This window comes from Canis lupus, chromosome 2, assembly GCF_048164855.1.
Source record: "Canis lupus baileyi chromosome 2, mCanLup2.hap1, whole genome shotgun sequence".
In the NCBI taxonomy this organism is placed as follows: domain Eukaryota; kingdom Metazoa; phylum Chordata; class Mammalia; order Carnivora; family Canidae; genus Canis; species Canis lupus.
The window spans coordinates 66,761,649-66,782,402 of record NC_132839.1 but is presented as its reverse complement, the minus strand read 5'-3'; the positions used below and the strand labels follow the sequence as shown (position 1 = coordinate 66,782,402).

The 20,754-nt window shown below is 43.0% G+C and overlaps 1 protein-coding gene and 1 long non-coding RNA gene across 27 annotated transcripts in view; one reads left to right on the top strand and one right to left on the bottom strand.

The window, feature by feature from the left end:
• The window catches only part of LOC140621081 (uncharacterized), a 71,645-nt gene extending 67,270 nt beyond the window's left edge, over positions 1–4,375 (bottom strand). The window contains exon 1 of the long non-coding RNA XR_012020802.1: positions 4,273–4,375. This is a non-coding gene — a long non-coding RNA (uncharacterized lncRNA). The remainder of the gene's footprint in view (positions 1–4,272) is intronic.
• The window catches only part of CPEB2 (cytoplasmic polyadenylation element binding protein 2), a 68,268-nt gene continuing 49,064 nt past the window's right edge, over positions 1,551–20,754 (top strand). For 3 of the 26 annotated variants that reach the window (XM_072805465.1, XM_072805454.1, XM_072805444.1), the window contains exons 1-5: positions 3,179–3,553; positions 6,453–6,734; positions 7,510–7,599; positions 15,971–16,061; positions 18,829–18,936. In XM_072805465.1, coding sequence (XP_072661566.1) covers positions 3,194–3,553; positions 6,453–6,734; positions 7,510–7,599; positions 15,971–16,061; positions 18,829–18,936 — 931 coding nt within the window. In that variant the 5' untranslated portion in view covers positions 3,179–3,193. Of the gene's footprint in view, positions 1,630–1,768; positions 3,554–3,848; positions 4,023–4,475; positions 4,495–4,722; positions 4,879–6,452; positions 6,744–7,509; positions 7,600–8,290; positions 8,463–9,215; positions 9,362–11,492; positions 11,516–15,970; positions 16,062–18,688; positions 18,750–18,828; positions 18,937–20,754 lie in introns of those variants that run through there. The other 23 variants (XM_072805403.1, XM_072805402.1, XM_072805433.1 and 20 more) reach the window with 19 other exon arrangements.

Below are 20,754 nucleotides of genomic sequence, written 5' to 3'. Positions count from 1 at the left end.
CCCCCCCCCAAAAAAAAATAATAACTTAAAAAAAATCAAGTAGTCTGGACATCCTCTCTTGCTTTTAGGATTAGTCTGAATTCTGGGACTTTTTTTTTTTTTTTTTCCCAATAGTTTCACTTCTCTTAAGTGCCAAGAAAAAGTTAAAATTGCAAAACAGGATCATTCTGTTTTTATGTAGACCCTCACATATTTCTTTTTTCTCTATGTTAAATGCTTCTTTTAAAAAAAGGAAATACACAGGATTAGTTCCTCTTCTATTGCTTTCAACAAGAGCTCCACCATGGAAAGCTCTCTCCCCTTCCATTTTGCAAGCCTCAACAAGTCTGTTGCTGAGTCAGAACCTCCTTTTTTTCCCCTGATGTGAGAAATCTCCCTTGAAAACTCATAAAGCTTAGGAAATGTTTAAAATTGAGTCTCCCTGGGGCGGGAGGGGAGGGGTTAGGGCCAGGGGAGCCAGAACGAAAGTGGCAGGGAGGAGTCCCACACGGGCAGTCCTGAGGCTGGCACACTCCACGGTTTTTATGAAATCCTAAGACTTGGAGCTGGCCCAGGGCTACCACGGGAGCTCGCCTCCGAACCCACTTCATGCGCCTCTGTGTGCAGACAACCACGGGGAGCCGCGCTGGGTCCCCGGGACTTCGCCCCTCGCTGGCCAAGTGAGCGCGTCTGCTGTACCGCCGGGGCTTCATGTTTGCCCGCAGAAAACGCCTTCACGCGGCGGCAGCAAGGTCCACGGCAGCAGGCAGCACGACAAGCCCAAACCAGAAACCAGCCCGAGACGGCGCCTTCCAGGGCGAGCAGGAAGGAGGGCTGCAAGCCGGGACCGCGCTGGGCGGTCTGCAAAGCAGGCGGCGCCCGCCCGCCCGCACGCACCACCCAGCCGGCCTCAGGGTCCCCGGGCCGAGCCTCCAGGGCGGGGAGGGCCGGCGTCCCCGCTCCGCTCGCAGCGCGGCCGCCGCGGCCGGCAGCCACTCCCCGGAGCCGTCCCCGGCCTCAGTTTCCCCCGTGGGGCACCGCAGCCCCGGGAAGCCCGCGTCGCACCGGCCAAGCCTCATGTGACCGAGGGCGGGACCGAGGTGACAGGAAGGGGGCGGGGCCGCGAGGGCGACGGGGCCGGGGCGGGGCGCGTGCGACCAAAGGGCAGCCTCTGCGCGGAACCCGCGCCGGGAGGGGCCGTTGCCCAGGAACCGTCGGCGCCGCCCGCGCACGCTCGCCCTGGTGCGCGCGCGGCGGGGGCTCAGGCCCGAGCCGAGCGCCCGCTCCCGCCACCGCCACCGGCCTCCCGTTTCCCCGGGACGCCGAGGGGAGCCGAGGGGAGCCGAGGAGGCGCGCCGCTCGCTCCCGCGCTCCCCGGCCCTGGCCGGCCTCCGAGGGGCACGAGCGCGCCCCCGCCCGGGCCTGCATACTAATGAGGGGCGGGGCGGGGCGGGGCGGGGCCGCGGGGGCGCGGAGGCCTCGCGCCCGCGCGTGCCGGGACGCACCGCGGGGGGCGGTGCGATTGTGAGGTGGCGCTGACGCACGTTCCGGAGTTCTTAAGCGGCGAGGGCGGCGGCGGCGGCGGTGGCGGCGGTACCCGAGCCGGTGTCGGGAGGCGGCGGTGACTGCCGCGGGGGTGGCGGGGCCGAAGTAGGTGCCCCTGGCTCAGTCACGGTGTCCCTCTCACTGGTTTCCCCTCCTTCCACCACGGCCGCGCCGCCCCAGATCCGGCGGCTTCCTAGGCGGGGCGGCGGACGGGGCGGCGGACGGGGCGCGTCCCCTCCCGCTGCCGCCGGCCTCATAAATGAGGGACTTGGGGCTTGGGGTGCTGCAGGCCGCCCCGCTGCGAGGCGGCAGCCCCGGGCCCCTGGGCGGCGGCGGCGGCGGCGGCGGCGGCGCGTCCCGGCCCTACGCCGCGGCCGCCGCCCCGCAGCCCTCCGCCACGCCCTTCGGCCCGCTCTCGCCGCCGCCGTTGCCTGTCACCGGCATCTCGGAGGCCGCCTCCCCCTTTCCCATCCCTCTCGGCTGCGGCGGCGCGGGCAGCTCGGCCAGCTCGGCCAGCTCGGCCAGCTCGGCCGCCGCCGCCGCCGCTTCCTCTTCCTCCCCGTTCCTGGCGCATCAGCAGACCATGCAGGATGAGCTGCTGCTGGGGCTGACACAGCAGCCGGCGCGGCCGCTCTCGGGGGCGGCGGCCGCGGAGAAACTCCCCAACCACCACCCCGGCGGCGGCACGAACGCGGGTGTGACCCACCTCCTCCCCTCCCAGGACTTCAAACCGAGTCTGCACCACCCCTCCTCCTCCTCCGCCTCCTCCTGCTGCTGCTGCCGCACCTCCTCCCCGCAGGACTTCAGTAAGCGGCAGCAGCAGCAGCTGAGCAGCCAGAAGAGGAAAGAGTTCAGCCCTCCCCACCTTCCCCACCCTCCGGACTCGAAGCCGCCGCCGCCGCCGCCGCCGCTCCACTGCCCCGGCCGGTTCAGCCCGCCGCCGCCGCCGCCGCCGCCGCCGCCCGGCCCGCTCCTCCAGCCGGCGCAGCTCGCCCAGCGCCCGCAGCCACAGCCGCCGCCGCCGCCGCCGCCGTTCAGCGTACCGCACCCGCAGCACCTCCCGCCGCAGGACTTCGCCCCGCGGCAGCGCCCGGCCGACCTGCCCCCGCTCCCGCAGCTCCAGCCCTCACCGCCCGCAGCCCCGCGGCGCCGCCACGGAGGCGCGGGCAGCCCTCGCAAGACCCCGGCCGCGGGCGAGGGCAGCGCCGCCGAGCCCCCCAATGCGGGCTTGGCCCCCTCGACGCCGCCGGTGAACCCCGCGCCGGGCTCCATGGAGTCCCCCAACCACCCTCTGCTCAACAGTCCCAGTAACCTCCTGCCCGGCGGGGCGCTCGGCGCGGGCGCCTTCAGCAGCCTGCAGAGCCCGGACCTTCCGCACCCGGGCGGCGGCGGCGGGGGCGGGGGGCCCCCCGGAGGCGGAGGGGGAGGCGGCTCCGCGTCGCCGCCGCCGCTGCCCGGCTTCGGCACCCCCTGGTCGGTGCAGACCGCGTCGCCGCCGCCGCCGCCCCAGCCCCAGCCGCCGCCGCCGCCGCCGCAGCAGCAGCCGCCGCAGCCCCAGCAGCCGCCGCAGCCCCAGCCGCAGCAGCCCGGCTCCTCGGCCGCCACCCCGGGCGGCGGCGGCGGCGGCGGCGGCGGCGGCGGCGGCGGAGGCTCAGGCTCGCTCAGCGCCATGCCGCCGCCCAGCCCCGATTCAGAGAACGGCTTCTACCCCGGGCTGCCGTCGTCCATGAACCCGGCCTTCTTCCCGAGCTTCTCGCCCGTGTCCCCGCACGGCTGCGCGGGACTCAGCGTGCCGGCGAGCGGCGGCGGCGGCGGCGGCGGCGGCGGCTTCGGCGGCCCCTTCTCGGCGGCCGCCGTGCCCCCGCCGCCGCCGCCCGCCATGAATTTACCTCAGCAGCAGCCCCCGCCGCCCGCGGCGCAGCAGCAGCCGCAGAGCCGCAGGTCGCCCGTCAGCCCGCAGCTCCAGCAGCAGCACCAGGCGGCGGCCGCCGCCTTCCTGCAGCAGAGGAACTCCTACAACCACCACCAGGTACGGCAGGCGGCGGCCGGGCTGCGCCGCGGGGCTGGGGACCGGGGTGGCGAGGGCCGCTCGCCCGAGGGAGAGCGGGACCGAGAGGCGGAGAAGGCTGACGGGACGCGGGGACACCGGCCCCCGGAGGGGCGGGCGGGCGGGCGGGCAGCGGCCGCCGTGGGCTGCGGGGCTGCGGGGCTCGGGCCGGGGGCTGGTGCTGGAAGCCGCCCGGGCCGGGCGCCCCCTCGAACGAACGCCCGCCCGGCGCGGCGGTGGGGGCTGGGGCCGCGGCCGGATGGCGCCCGGGCCGAGGGCGGCGGCGGCGGGTGGGGCGGCTCGGCAGTCCCCCGCGGCGGGCGCCCCTGGCTGGCGTAGGAGGCCCGCCGTCCGCGGCCCGCAAGCCCGAGGGACGCGGCGAGGACGGGCGGGCCCGGGCGGCGGCCGAGGGAGGCGAACTCGGGAAGGAGGAACCGGAACGGCGCGGACGGTGCGTGCGGGGCTCCGGGGACTCTTCCCCGTCGTCCAGTGGGGACCGGCGGAGAGGCGCCCTCGGGTCCAGCCTGGCTCACGGCGCCCCGGCCGGCGCGGGGTCTGGAGGGGCAGGCGGTGGCCGCCGAGCCGCCCGCCCGCCCGGCCGCCCGTCCGCCCGTCCGCCCGTCCGCCGGCCGCTGCGCCCGCCGAGGGCCCGGCGCCGGGAGAGCAGCGGCCGAGGCGCCCCGGGCGCGGTCAGGGCGGACCTGTCAGACGGCCGTAGAGCGGCGCCGGCTCGGTCGCGGCCCGGAGGCCCGGCCCTGGGTCTCTGCGCCTCTTCGTGCGTGACGAATATTCTGTGGCGTTTTGAGACCGAACTAAACTTGAGCCCGGGATTCGTGTGCGACCTCGGAGGGAGGAGGACTCCCGGGGTGTTTCGGTGGCCTTAACCTTTTCTTGAACGATGGGGTTTGTCTGTTTTACCTGCGGTAATGCGATTATGAAATCACGCTCGGCAGGGCTTTTTGTTTTTTGTTTTTTTAATTCATCCGAGTCATTTCTGATTCAAGCTCTATTTTGTTATCTTCTCAATACAGTGTTTGAATGACCTCTGGGTTGGTTAATTGACATTGAAAGACTATTTTGTTCTTTTCCGATCCAGTCAGCATTTATTGTAGTGATTAGTATGTTTAAGGTCATTTTCGTGATTGAGGATCGAGAGACCAGCAAAATTGGACCTTAACCAGTGCCTGCTTACTCCTATAACTTTTTCCATTGACCAGTTGAAGTTTTCAAGAGCTCACCTTTTGAAAGATGAATACTGTCTAACCAAAGTAACACTTCCGAGTTTATTTGAATTAACCAGAGTAACAGTTAAGTTTTTTTTTTTTTTTTAATTTTGGATTACTGGTGTCTCCCCAAAAAACGAGAATGTGGCCTACGAGGATTGAAATTACGGAATTCTGAAATAATGTTCCACTTTCCCATGGTTTCCACAACCCCTAGAGGGTATCTTTTGTGTGTCAGGGTCTTCATTTTTTTTTTTTTTTCAACTTGTAGGTTGCCACAGGTAATTATTTTTAGGTACTTTCGTATTCTTAGACCCATGATGTAGAACATTAGAAGACCTAATGTTATGATTCATATTTAACGATAATCTGCTTTTTGTCAGAAGATGGTTCTCACAGTGAAGTTTAGGAGGTCACCCAGCTGTCATGTGGAATTTTAAGATCACTGGAAGAGACCTTGAACACTTTATCAGTAAGGAAAGGAAGGCCCCTCAAGAATGGAGTGATTTGTTCACTGCCCCTGAGCTATGCCTTTGGAACTGTGTGGAGGGGGCAATGTATATTTATGAATTTATTGGAATTTAAGAATGTTTTAAAATAAGTACTATAGATTCAGTTGTTTTTTTGTTTGTTTTTGTCTTGTAAGAAGGAGGTTTCTGATAAGAATACTTCTTCCAACTTATTAGAACAACTGCATGGTCCATACTTCCTCTGGCTCACTGTTAGTGTAAGCTTATTGACAACACAATTGCTAGCAATTAATACTTTTCAAAAAAAACTATAGTTACTGCCTCTTGGCACATTCTTACCTTTTTTTTTTTTGGTTATAGGTTCTAGTTTGGAATATAATTTACTTTTGAAAATGAATGAACTGAATGGAGATTTGTATTATTGAGATCTCTGCTAGAATGAATGATCAAGGCATATAGTTGTTTATCTTTGGTATATCTCAGTGGATCCACCTATGGGTAACAGCAGATAATTGCTTAACTGTTCATGGATAATTAAGTGAAAGAAAAACAAAAACACTTTAAATGAAACTACATTAAAATTGGAATAAAACATCTTAAAAAGTTAAATAAACAAAGAAGGCTTTTTTTTCTGTACTGTCACTATACTGAAAGGTGTTTTTAGTTCACGCAAGAGACCACCACCAAAGGTTACCATTATCCACTGTTGCATTAGTGCAGTTTGTTTTGGAACTCGCCTATCATTATTCCTATCTTTATTAATTAAAGACCATGTTTTTAGTTGTAAGCCTAGCAGAATATGGTTGTTTTAAGATCACAGTGTAGGTTATTATCTTTGAGGATCTTCAAAGTTAATTTCAATTTTAAAGTGTTTATTTTTTTCTGGTTATTATATAATTTTGAAGGGAAAGAAAAGTAACTGCGTGGTTTTATTTTAATAATTGTTATGAAATATCTGCTTGAGTCATTATCATTTAAAATGGACAAGAGGATGAAAACCCATCTAGCATTAAATGAATGTTTTCATATAGCAAGATCTCAAACCTATTACTATTCGTAACCTGTTAAGATATATCCTGTTGCCTTTAGAGATTTTTTTAAGATTATATTTTTAGCTCAGGTGTAAATTTGAGTTTGAATTATAAACTCTTTAAATGCCTGTAATTTAAACAGATGTGTTTTTCTCAGCCTCTTCTGAAACAATCTCCTTGGAGCAACCATCAGAGCAGTGGCTGGGGCACTGGAAGTATGTCGTGGGGAGCAGTGCATGGCAGAGATCATCGTAGAACTGGAAACATGGGAATTCCAGGAACTATGAATCAGATATCTCCATTGAAGAAACCGTTTTCTGGTAATGTCATAGCACCACCGAAATTTACTCGCTCAACTCCATCACTGACTCCAAAATCTTGGATCGAAGATAATGTGTTCAGAACAGACAACAATAGTAATACACTCTTACCCTTACAGGTAAGAATGGTATGTAAATGGTCTTATTTTTAATGTTTATCTTTCAAAATAGGAAATTGGGTGGTGGTAGTAATACTAGTATGGTAAAATTAACAGATTAAAACATAATAAAAAAGCTCTAATTTTTAAGCCTATAATTTAATTGCCAAAGGATAAAATACATATGTATATAGAAAATTGAGACTTAAAAATTCTTGAGACACACAGTAGGAAAGAAGCTTCATAAGATATAGAAAAACCTGCTGTATTTCTTAAATGCATGAAGCTTTTTAATTGGCAGCTCAAGAATGCCTGAATTTGTTCATCTTTAGTAGGCCACCAAAATAAATTTCTTCTCCGATATAGGTAAACTAAAATGTTAAGTAATTGTGCATAGATTTGCCTTTGATCAGCTGTATATATATATATTAGGATATAGTTAGTACAGCTGTAATTATGGCAAAATAATGTTAGGGCTTTTTGCATCAAATTAAAATTTGTCCTCACTGGTCCAATGACTATTTTTTCCTAAATGTGGCCTAATAGTTATGATGATTAGATATTTTTCAGACCTTTTAATGCTTTACTGTTATTATAGGGTAATAAAGATCTTTATAGCCATTTAAAATGAAAACTTTTCCCCCCTAAGGCCTTTAAGAGGACGAAAGATACAAGTTAGAAGGAACTTTGATTGTTTTTTTTTTTTTTTTCTTTTCTTTTTTTTTTTTTTTTTTTTGTGGGTGGGTGTGGGGAAGAGAACTGCTTATTTCTGATGAAAACTTCTATGCTATTGAAGGTGAGATCTAGTTTGCAGTTACCAGCTTGGGGCTCAGATTCACTCCAAGATAGTTGGTGCACTGCAGCCGGAACATCCAGAATAGACCAGGTAGGCTGCACAGTGTATACTTTTCAGGATTTTGACTAGGAGTTTAGTGTTTGTATTATGAGTAAGATTTATTATTTACTTTCCAATTAATACTTTTTTAAAGCATATGTCAAAGAACATTAAAGCAATTTATTTTTAAAATGTCACTTATTTAATATGAAATGCTTCATTTTCAAATTTATAAGTAATTCTTAATTATATTTCCAAAACAATTTGTTTTTGGAAAAAGGAATTATATACCCAAGAGCACCTGACTTTAGACATCAGTCAAACTGAACAGATTTTATCTTTCTGAATTACTTTCAGTTGGGGACAAAACCATGTGTTTACTTAACATTCAATTTTACAAAATTTTCATCAGTGTTCTACAGAATTTTTTAGTGAATTTTTGTCATGAACAAAAAAATCTACATTTACAAATCTACATTTGTCTTGAGACGTATTTCTAAAGAAGCCCTAGCTGCAATTTTTTTACCTTTTAAAAAAAAATTCATATGTAGTATTTCTTTATTCTAAAATTTGTCACTGTTCTTATATACTATCTTCTTCCAAATAATGTTTCCTGTAGAAAAACCCTAAATCGAAAAGCTAGAAATCAGTCTTAAATTACCTTCAAGCCCTTTGTGGTTACAAAATGCTATCTCTTTTCCTGCAGACTAAATTTGAATTCATACTGGGTACCCGGTGATGAGCATTATTACAGGACAAGTAGAAAACTCAGTCCTTCATGAGGATTCTTTACTACAGAGCCGCAGCTTGAATGAGCATAGACTTGACATTGTGGGAGCCCACTGAATGGAGCTATGTTATCCTTAGCTAAGGCTCTTCCTTAGTTAATTTATCAACATGAGATGATTTTACAAGTAAGGACTGTATAATAGATTAATAATGTTTGCAAATAGCTTTTGAATCTGCAGCGTTAGCAGTAACTTCAATAATCTATCATTAGCATTTATTTTAGACAAGTCCTACCTATTTACCAAAATAGTCCTACCACTTAGAAATAAAATAGTTACCTCACGTAATGTGTAATTTATTGTTTTGTTAATAATTTAAGTTAGCTGTCCATCTATTTCTATTCACTTCACTCTGGCTCGGTTAGTCCATATTAGTGACATTTTTATGGTAGCACTTTCATGTTGTTCAAATTGAATATATAAATGCCTAGGAGATGGTAGAAGAGGAAAATTACAATAATCATTTTGAAGGTGGCAAGGGACATGTTTTTAGAGAGGAAAGGACAATTATTTGAAGAGCCTATGTAAGAAGAAGCAGAGGATATGTATAAGGGATATTAACTATGGAGAAGAAAGAAGACAGATGAGCTGGCATAAAGGGACCATGGGGGTGGGGCATATGAGGTTATTGAAATTATTTCAGTTTGTCTAGTGCTAGAGAGTAGATAGAGGTGATAATGAAAGGGAAGTTTGTAAGCGGGGCTCTACAGGAGGGCCTTTAGGTTGCTGGAAGATGAGGGCCTCAGCACTCCTGCTTAGATTTCAGTCAAATCCACTCTGTTCTTACCTGTTTTATAACCTAGGATTTTAGGTAAATTGATTTTATGTAAAAGGATTTAGGTGCTTAAAGATAACTTTTTTTTTTGGTAAACTGCTGAGATATTGGCATTCCCTGCGGATCCTTGAGCCAGAGGTGTGATGTGATGAAGTTGGAGTGGTGAAGAAAAAGAGTGTGAAGTGAACTAAAAGAAGGGAACCTGAACCATCTTCCATCTTCCTCTTTCTCAGTCCTTGTAACATAAGAGGTGACAGTCTATGGGCTTTCATATTTTTGGATCATAGTTTTCTTATCTATAAAAGGAGAACCTTGAACTAGATCATGAAAAGCCTTTTTAGCCAGCTCTTACGTTTTCTCTGATCTATTTTGGCCATTTCTCTTCCTCCCTGTGCACCATCTGCCCCCCCCCACCCCCCCGCCGCCACACACACACACTCTCATTATTTTTAGAATACAAGTGTCTTGGTTTATTGGGGAGAAGGGGAATTGGATTGAGGCAGTCAAGGTGTAGTGTATGACCTCCCAACTGGTCTTAAAAAGCAATGTGTTTCTCTCTTTTGAGGCCCCTAAGGGTACATATTATACATAATTTGTTCTGTGTTTCTATCTTTCCATAAAAGGTTGAGGTATTTGAAGTTGAGGTTCTTAAAAATACAGCAACAACTACAAACTTCAATTGGTATCTTACACCATTGGGTAGTTCCTTACTGTTTAGCAAAATTAAAATTATTGAAAAATTTTGCACTTAAATATCTGGGGCAGTATTTTCATTCTGATTTTTTTTCATCACATCCAGCATTTTGATACTAATTAATCTCAGTTAACAAATACATTATTTTAAAACATTTAACTTTTTATTTCTTTTAGTTTCAAATTGATTAGGCATCTAAAATATACTAAATTCTAGAGCTGGAGTCTTAACTCTTATACCCAGATACTTGATGCCTTATGTATACCAAAAACTAGACATGAGTTTCACATTCAACAAATAGGATAGAAATAGTTTTGTAGATTGGTTTTATTCAGTTGCATATAAAGTTTTTAAGGTTGCTGGGCATTTCCTTTAAGTATTTTCTTATGGAAAAGCTTCAAATTTAAAACTTTTTAAAAACAAAGGTAAAGTTTTATATACATTTCTGACTTTAAAATGAATATTAGATATATGTGTTAATTTCCTTAAGGCTAAGAATATTTTTCTTTAAAATGCTGTTAGCTAGTTAACCCTTGCAAGAAGTCATACTCAGATATGTATGAATTCTAATTACCTCAGAATTAAATTTTCAATTAGGTACTGAGATTACAGTATATTTATTAATACTTGAATATTTTAAATCAGAAAGTAAATATACTAGTAGCTGAGATTATTACTTACAGGTTTATATATAGTACATCAGTTCTCTGTAAGCAAAGTAACGTAATGCCTTTAAAAGTGTAATGTAGCTGTAAAGCCTTATGGATGTTGGCCTGTCCTCTAAGGGATTGGAATTATCAATATATTCAGTTCTAGATTTTTGTTCCTGTGGAAGTTCTTGAGCATGTCACCTAAACTACCTTGAATTCAATTGAAGCTATTTTCTACCAGTCTTTAATATCCAGACTGTTATGTGACAACACAATAGATGATAATATGTGGGTCTCTCATAAAAATATATTTGGTGTCTTTATTCATTTTACACAAGAAACAGTGGCAGACCAAGTCTAATTTTTCATTTAATAAAGCACTCCTTAAACTGTGATTCTTAAATAAGATGAACCTTGTAGTCAACAAACCGTTAGCACGTACAGAAAATGAGAAAGACTAGGTTCTCTTGTACTTTGGTAACCCATGCTTTCTTTTTAAGTTTTTTTATCCTGCATTCAGTTCTTTAACTGCACTTGATGCATTCTTATACTACACATTTTCTACTTGCTTTTCCATTTAATCCTTGTGGATACTAGTATAGTTTTAGTCAGTTGGGGCCTGTAAAAAAAAATAAATAAAATTTTTTTTCAAAGCCACTGTCATAGCACTTTGTCAAGGTTCAGATTAGTAAAAGAAGTTGAAAAAATGTATGTTCTTTGATGTATGTGGTAGTGTATTAATTACCTTTGGGATATATTACCTTTGGTATATTCTTTGCCTTTGAGAAGGTGAAAGTGCAGTCAGATGAAGAAGGAGTATCTGTGTGGAACAGCTAGAGACCGATACGAGAGAGTAGGAGGCTGAGCACAACATGTGCAGTAAGACAGTAGTATCATGTCCTCTGCTAACTCAGTGCAGTGGCAGGGGGGCATCAGGAATGTAGAATCATATTCACTTAGAATTGATGATGATACTAATTTAAGTTTATTTTATTTTAAGTGAAAATTGGAATCGAAACACAAAAATACAACAAAAGCTGATCTTCCTACTTAGAAGAATGTATATTAAAGCATCTGGTATATCTTTAAATTTGACAATACAGGGTTTTCCTATAATCCATCTCCCTTTTCTTTGGATGAATACTTCATTTTCAAGAGGAAAATGTTCTACCTGACCACTTCTTTTGAAATGAGACAGGGTTTTGAATATATCAAAGTAAAAACATAGCATCCTATTGAAGTGTCCCTTTTAATTAAGTTCAAGTTCTTTTTGTTGTAATAATTTTAATATTCTTGGTCTGTTTTTCAGCATTTCTTAGGCTATCCTATTTAAGATTAGGATTACTTTGTGCTTTCTGTATTTTTCAGTCTTTCTGGGACTATGTTGTTTCTATAAGTCTTTAAGGCAAATGTCTAAGTTTAAGAAAATAATAAAACATTAGAATGGAATATACTGATTGTAGCTTTGCCGACAATATTTTCCTCAGTTTTGCCTGTTCATTGCTGTGGGAATCTGTGATCTCAGTTTCTGAAAACCCATTTAAGTTGACTCTTGCCAGGTAATTTTCATATTTAAAGTAGGTTAGGGTAAACTTTTCCTCATAGAGATTTTTTTATTTTTTAAGATTTTTATTTATTCATGAGAGACACAAGAGAGAGGCAGAGACATAGGGAGAAACAGGCTCTCCAGAGGGAGCCTGATGTGGGACTCCATTCCAGAACCCTGGAATCACTACCTGAGCCAAAAGCGGATGTCCAACCATTGAGCGACCCAGGTGCCCCTCCTCATAGAGATTCTTATTTTTGTGAAACATCTTGACTTATCAAATTAGTCATGTAGTGATGAATGTAAGTTACATTACTATGGTTCTCTATATGTACTATGCTGCTTGGTTTTGATGTGTTTGCTTACCTTAAAATAGTTCCAGGATTTCCATTTAGTTTTTAAACCAGTGGTAGTTTGTATGAACACAGATTTTTCTAAAAGCTTTATTTCAGAAAAAATGCATGAGTATTTGTTTCATAATCAGATATGTTTCTATCTGTTTCTGTTTCTATGTTTTGTTGGTTTTTTTTTTTAAGAAGTTATATTCTAACCCCCATACTTTATTTAATGGGATTATCTGTATTTTCTTAACATGAGCCTATAGGTTTCATTAAATCCAGAAAGTGATTTTGACCTATCATGTGATCTTTGCCTGCTCAAGGCTATTTTGTGTTTGGTGTTTTAAAAATCATGTGGGATGCAGCTGATGCTTACCCAAGTGTAAGTTAGTTAATAGTTTTATAATAATTTTGTTATTTTCTTTACTAAAGGAGGAGCTTATTTTATAATGAGAGACTTGAAAGGAAAATAAGGGGCCTTATTAGTGATCATTGCACTATTTCAGTAAGAAAGCTAAAACTATCAGCTTTTTTGAATAAACACTGTCAGTTGATTACCTAGTGGCCACTGATAATTATTGAATAACTTGCTTATGTATTTCCCTTCTTACCTTAAATATTGCCCATGGCCCATTGACAGTGTCTATGGAATTACTTCATTAATTTTACTTTAAATTTTGCTCTAAAGCAGGATCATAAACCTTGAATGGAGAGAAATATTTGGGTGGCAGTAATAGTCATCATTAATTAAGTTCATAGGTCCACTGTGATGGGTCATAGTCTGATTCTGTTCAAAAACCATTAGATAACTTAGGATTACTCATAGAGATTAAGATATCCCTAAACCATAACACATTTTCTTTGCAAGAATTTAAGGTAAATAGAATATAAAGTATTTATAATATATCTTAGAATCTATATGGTAGCTTATCTTCTGAGGGTTTTTTTTTTTACTTAATTATATGTACAATTTTTATCATGATAGTTTCCATTTTTAAGTTCTATTTTTAAATATGTTTTTAATACATCTTAGTTTTGTCAGTTAACATCTGAATACTATTCCATAGAGGATTGTAAGACTGAACAGTCTTTACCCTCACAGAGCTCAACTTCAATTCACAGAGTTTTTGTAGTAGGGATAAAGTACTTTTCATTCAACAAACATTTGAGAGATAGCTATATTCCATAATTAGAAGGTCCCTACCCCTAATGAACTTAGTCTAATGAGTAAGGCAGGAAAATCAACAAATTGGTTATGAACAAAGTATAGTGGAAGCACAGAAGATGGAAATATTTGGATAGATTACTAAAATTGTATGTCATTTTTGCCCAAGGGCCATGCTTTTCTCTATTCCAGTTTTATTTCATTTATTATATAGTTCTTTGAGTCTTTTGCCTCTATTATTTTTTTTTAATTTTACTTATTCATGAGAGACAGAGAGGCAGAGACATAGGCAGAGGGAGAAGCACGCTCCATGCAGGGAGCCCGATGTGGTACTCGATCCCTGGACTCCAGGATCATGCCCTGAGCCGAAGGCAGACGCTTAACCACTGAACCACCCAGGCATCCCTATTTCTCTTATTTTTAAAGTGGACTTTAGGCACTGTGTAGTCTGAATTTTCTTTTCTAGAAGATAGAACAGAACCTAAAGATGTTTGGTTAACAAGATTTTTTTTTTAAAGATTTTATGTATTTATCAATGAGAGACAGAGAGAGGCAGAGGCAGAGGGAGAAGCAGACTCCATGCAGGGAGCCAGATGCGGGACTTGATCCTGGGACTCCAGGATCACGCCCTGGGCCAAAGGCAGGCGCTAAACTACTGAGCCACCCAGGGATCCCTAACTTACTCAAGATTAAGAAGCTCGGCACTTAAGTATGGTCTCTGGACTAGCAGTCTAAGTATCACCTGGGAACTTACTATAAACGCATATTCTCAGGGGCCACCCTAAGCCTGTTGAAAATTGACTCTGAGCAGTGCCAGCATTCTGGGTCCCAGTAATCTGTGCATTTGACAGTCCTTCCAGTGACTTTGAAGCATGCCCAAGTGTGAGAACTACTATTCTAGTTCAGTGATTGTGCCTCTCCTACCAAAGTCATTGTTAATGAAGTCAAATAAAGTAAAGATAAGGAGTACCAGTATAGCTGTCTGGTGATAAAGCTGGAGTGAGAACAGCTGGTCCAGCATCCTACCAGTTAATATTACTTTGCACACTTCTACATTCCTCAACAGCAATTTGTTTAGTCTACAATACTGATTCTGGCCCCCTCGCTTTAAAAGCTCACAACCCTAATTTAAACATCAAGTGGAGTAAATAAATCAGCATATTTCCAGGAAAGCTTCTTACTTTTTTCTTTAGCTTTCTAAAAGACTGGCTCTGAATCATCTCTGGATTGTGGACTCCTTTGAAAAACTGATGAAATCCTTTTCTTCAGGAAAGAATTATGTGTACACAGATGTATAGAATATTGTATATAATCTCAGAGATTTCATGCTCCTTGAAGTTCACGGACTCAGGTTAAAAAGTCCCTAATTCTGATTTCTGTAGAGACTTCTTTGCCCTACTTTTCTGATTCTTCCATTTTCTTTTTCTTTATTAATCATTTTTTGAAAGTTAGAAACAGCCTTCCCTGCCTCTCCTTCATGTACATACACTTGTACAAAAACCTATGCACATTTAAATGGGTGGGGGTCATCACTGACATTTTGGTGATTTAGGGGGCATGGGCCAAGAGCTTGCTCTGGTAGTTCCCCATGTCTATTTGTTCAAGTATGGTGAGGGTGTGTTGGGCAGAATAATGGTATAAATTCATAGACATTAATCAAATTCCTTCTAGTAAGCAAGTTGACAGATTTAACACTTAGCAAACAAGACTTCCAGCTATAAAAAAAGGCTTTGTTCTGGGACTTGATGAGGTAGGAAACTTGTTGAGATGAGAATACTTTCTATCCTCTCTTTCCTCCACCCCTGCCGCCTTTGCAGGGTGTGGAGGGAAAGAGAATTTAGAAATGAGGAGACCAGTATGTGAGAACTTCAGAGAGCAAGATCTGAATATAAATATTCTAGGTGTTAGTCTTGGTTCTGATGTTAGTAGTTCATGCTTTTGAGATTTACTATATGTTTGTGTTTAATATTGCAAATTCTGATTAAGTCAAATAATGTACACTGTTTGATAGATATTTAAAGTATGGTGCCATTATGGGATTAATTCCTTTCCCCCCAAATATTTATTTTTCAAGTGCCAGTATCTTCCTAGATACATGAGAAAAGTTTAGAAGTTAAATTTAACAACTAAAAATGCTTTCTATGTGTATAACATTTCAGAAATCTTTATAAGTTGAGAATGGTAACAATAGAAATAATTTTACTATATTAATGCTGCCAGTGAAGTAAGATTACTTTCAATATGATTTTAGAGATGAATATATTAAATGTCTTCTCCAGTACAAGAGATACTGTAGCTCATGAGATCCTTAGTTACTGGTAAATCTTAGGATGCAGCCAGTTAGTAATACTATATTAATCAGATGTCATATTTTATGTAAAAAGGTTTAGAATGGTATATTTATCATCAATTTTTTAAAAAGTTGCATACATCACATTGAGTCTTTTTTTTTTTTTTCTCTTCTAGGATCGAAGTAGAATGTATGACAGTTTGAATATGCACTCTTTGGAAAATTCCCTTATTGATATTATGAGAGCAGAGCATGATCCTCTTAAGGGTAGGTGACTTTTTATTTCTTAAATCATGCACCAAATTGTGTTTACCTCACCATTTTTTATATGAAAATTAGCACTAAGTAGCACCTGTGTCATCTATAAAATTCTATCATGTTTGTTGATAAAAAAATCTTTATAAAGTGTTCTTTTTCTTTTGTAGCTTATTTAGATTTATGCTGATTTATGCAGAGAGAAATGTAAACCCATGTCTCCTGTTATCTAAGAAAAAGCCACTGTTTAGAGATATTTTGCAGTTTGCCAAAGGATCTAAGTATATAGTATAGTCACTTTTCTAGAATGCAATCAGATACAGAATTTAAAAAAAAAAATCCTTAGAATACATGAATTTACAATTTGCCATGATTCCAACTTATAATTGCCCCAAGTTGACTTCCTTTCGTCACTTTTGTCATAGGGTTTTGAAAGGGGATCTTTTATAGTAGCGTCTCTGAGGTTTCATAAGAGTTGGGGCAAATTAGGAAAAAGAATCAGCCCCACCCATCTTACAGTATTAGTTTTATTTGTTAACTGATCTGAAGATATTTCATTAAGATACTTGTTTTCATTTGTCTGTACATTACATGTTACTAATTATTTTACATTTCTTTGTACAATATATCTTATTGCCTTTTGTATTCATGGTGAAAATCTACCAAACAGCACTTGAGTGATGAGACCTATGCTATCTATTGTTGCGTCATAAATTATCCCAAAATTTAGCAACTTAAAACAACCTTACACAGTTCTGTGGGTCAGGAATTCAGGAGCAGCTTAACTGGTTAGTTCTGGCTCAGCATCTCTCTCTCGCTCATTGACTCAAAACTATGGACTACTTGGAAATCTTTCCATATTTTTAATTCTATAAAGCTAAGTAAGAATTCCCTTGCAGGATTTAGCCAAAAACTCTAGAACTTCAGTGTTGGCTGCAAGGTGGTGCCTTGAGGCTGAGTTGGCAATACTGATCAGATATCTAAACATTTTGTTCTGTTTCTGGATTTTGTTTATAAAGGAGTTTCTTGTCTTTCTAATTCCTTTATTTTTAAGGAGCTTGTAAAGCTCAAGAGATTAGTGATTGTTAACAGTGTGTGGCAATGGTAATTCTCACAAACTAATAAAGACTATTAAACTTTGGGATTTTTTAGAGGGGGAGGGTGCTTCTAAACAAAACCTAATCTAATTTTTTGAGTATCTGTATCTTGGGGTCTTGTTCTCTTTCATTGTTACTCTGACAGTTCTAGCGGCATGTGTCTTGGATCTGCTGTTTAATAATAGAATCCAGCAGTTTATGATTATGAAGAAGTTTCGTCTGTTTCTTTGGCTTATCTAGAAAGAAAACTTAAAAATTCCAATGCACGATAAAGTCATCATTAACTATTATCAGTAAATAATGAAATGTTTTCCATTGTTGTGTTTCTCCTAGTCCTTAAAAAGATCTTTTTAAAGATGCTGAGAAAAACCATTCTCTGCTGGAAAATTATCTTGGGTTTTCTTTTTTCTAAAGTCTATGTTATAGTACAACTGGAGAGAAACCTAGAAAGGAGACTTTGAAAAGAAAATGGAAACAGCCTAAGGCTCAGAGGAATTTAATAATTAAAAAAAAATCTCAGATGAACTCCAAACTCTTTTGTTAGAAAAATTGTCTTTGGCCATGGGAAGAGGGGATATGTGCTCAGCACCACCTTTTGGAATTATTGTAACAAATCTCTGCTCTAATTGGAGTATTTTATGTTCCACATTTATTGTGGCAAGGACTTAAAAGAGAAAAAAATAAAAGAAAAAATTGAGATTTCTTCTCTACATGGAAAAAGAAATAAGACTGGTACTTTTGCATACTGCCATCGTACACTTATGTAAATGGCTGTGACACCCAAGTGCCGCTACATAAAGATTTTTCTTTTCTTACTAGTACAGACTTAACTGCCTTCTAAGATATCATATTATATATCTTCCTCTTCGCACTCTGATCCTTGCACATTTTCTCTGGGTGGGACCTCATTAAAATCTGCTAAAAGCAAAGTTTTGACAAAACAAGCAGCCAGTCTCTGAACTTTCCCCTTTTTTCCATCCCTCATATTTAGGACAGCATTTCAGCCTCTGCCATCTCTTCCTCTTCAATCTCATCTTTTCATTCCTTTCAGAAAATTCTGCCTTCGGTTTTATACAAGAAAAAAAAAAAAAGAATGAATCTTATTTTATCATCTTTAAATGTTTTCAAAAAGTCTTCCATTTGCTTTGTTTTCTTCATGGGATCTAACAGGAAGGAAAAGGGGAGTTGTAGGGTTATTTTTTCTTTATTTTCTTGTTTCCCTTTCTATTAATGATAAAAGTTTCTAGAAAATTTTCTAATATAAAAATTTTCCACAGGAACTTAAGTGATGAGAGATTATTTTGTTATGTATTGTTGAATAACAAATTACCCCTCAGTTTAGCAGCTTAAAACAACAATAAACATTTATTATCTCAACATAATTTCTGTAGGTTAGAATTTGGAAACTAAGTTAGTTGAACTGATACAGTCATGTGGAGGCTTAACTGGAGCTGGAGGTTCCTTTTCCAGGGTGGCTCACTCATGTTAGTACAAGCCATTGGCAGGAGAACTCAGTTGCTTCACCATGTGGCCCTTTCACAGGACAGCTGGAGTGTCCTCACAGGATATTCCCTGGATCCCCAGAGCAAAGATAAAGCTCCAGGTGAATGTCCCAGTGCTTCTATGACCTAGTTTCAGAAGTCTTACACCAGCATTTCCATGACATCCTACTACCTACATAGGTCAGCCCTTCGCAACTTGGAGAGGGGTCTGCTACTCAAGAGATGTGAATGCTGGAAACTATAAATTTGCATTCAGTTCTCCTAAAGGAAAAGAGAAAACTACTCAAGGTAAGAGTTAGTGTCAGTAGAAAGAAAAACAGTCAAGCAGCTCTCTGGAATCCAAAGGAAGTCTGGCAGGTTACTGGCCTGAGAACTGAGCTATAGTGCCATCCCCACTGCAGCCCCAAGATAGTTCACTACCGCTTGTTTCCATTTTCCTGCCTTTCAGTGGTCTTTACTGGTCAGTAGTGAACCTCCACTGTGTCATGTTAAGGTTCTGTGGTTTAGTGTAACTTGTAGGAAGGGTCTCTAGATACACTTTATTCCACTAAGGGTTCCTACTTTTGTACCAGGCAGTGTCCAAGACCTTGTGTAAAACAGATATAGTCTGTGTTCTTGAGGGATTTCCACCCTACCAGGGAAAGAGGGACTTTTATCTTTTTAAGTGTAATATACATCTATACATAGGATATACTACTATAATATTCATATACGTAAAATCCATACCTATAACCATAGAGTGTTATAAGTTCTGTGGAGGGAGATGATAAGGTGCTTGGGGAGGTAATAAGTAAGGGGAGGGGAGATGTAATTTATCTGTGGACTAAAGAAAGCTAAGACCTGAAGCTTGAACAGCAGCACAAAGATGAAAAAATATTGGAGAAAAGTGTCAACTAGACAGAAGGGCCAGGGTGCATGGAAAGGCCTGTCACCTTTGAGGAACTGAAAGCAGACAAGTGGCATAGCTTGTTTCTGGTTGCCTGATGCTGATGGGATGTAAGTGCTCAGCCAGCCTTGGGGAGCAAGTGGGCCACCTTTTGGGCTACCTTTTCTTCCAGATCAGGAACACTAACACACCATTTTATGCTTTCCTTGGTGACACCAATCTGTTTTATTTATTCTTCAGTGGTTTCTTGCCTTTAACATCCCGTTGTCTGTTGACTGTCTTCATTCTTGGCAAATATTTTTCTTTTCAAAGGAAGAACAAATATAGATTCTTTTAATGGTTAAAATGCTTTGCCAACTGCGGTTTTGTGATTTTGCAATTTTGTATTTGTATACCTATATTAAATGATCTTTTTATGTGTGTGTGGGTCAGTTCATTCTGCTCTAAACAAAGGAACAAGACAGTGATTATCATTAAGCTCTCTCCCCTCCCTGCCCTCAACAATTTGCAAAAAGGTCTTACTATGTAAGTATGTTTACCAAAAATTGCTTACCTCCTCCCCAAAAGTATAAGAGTAAACCAAAAAATTAAATTTCAACTGAAAAAAAAATTATTTGAAAACTGGAAAGAAATGCCATGATCTAACAGTTCTTGGAAGGATCTGTTTTAGCAAGTCACAATGACTTTACCAATATTCCCTCAACAGTTTAAAGGAATTCAGGAAAAGGGGATTTAGAGTATGATTTTATGCCAACATATTTAAACTCCTGTTTTCCAAGATTCCTGAAGTAGAATCTCTGCTATTTTAAGGAAAATAACTACTGAGAAAATAAGGATGCTTCTGTGTAAGGCAAAAGTGGCTGTATGTAATAATCAAATAAATTCTTGCCTCTTCTTTTCTTTCTGATTCTCTTCAACTGACCTGGATGTAAATTTGAAGTACAGAATCACAGAATAACTTGTATACGTTTTTAATAGTCTGTGGCGTGAAAATTTACATTTTAGAACTAAAGGACTTTCAAGCTGGGCAGAGATTCTCAAACTCAGAGAGCATATTTATTAGGCAGGTTTCAGGACCCCACTCCAAGAGACTGCATGTCAGGTTGTGTAAAGAGCACACTTGGAAATTCTGGAGTAGGGGAGCAAGATCAAAGACATCTAAGGAAAACTGTAAAAATTTAAATGGCATTTATTAAAATACCACAAAGTGCAAAATAAAG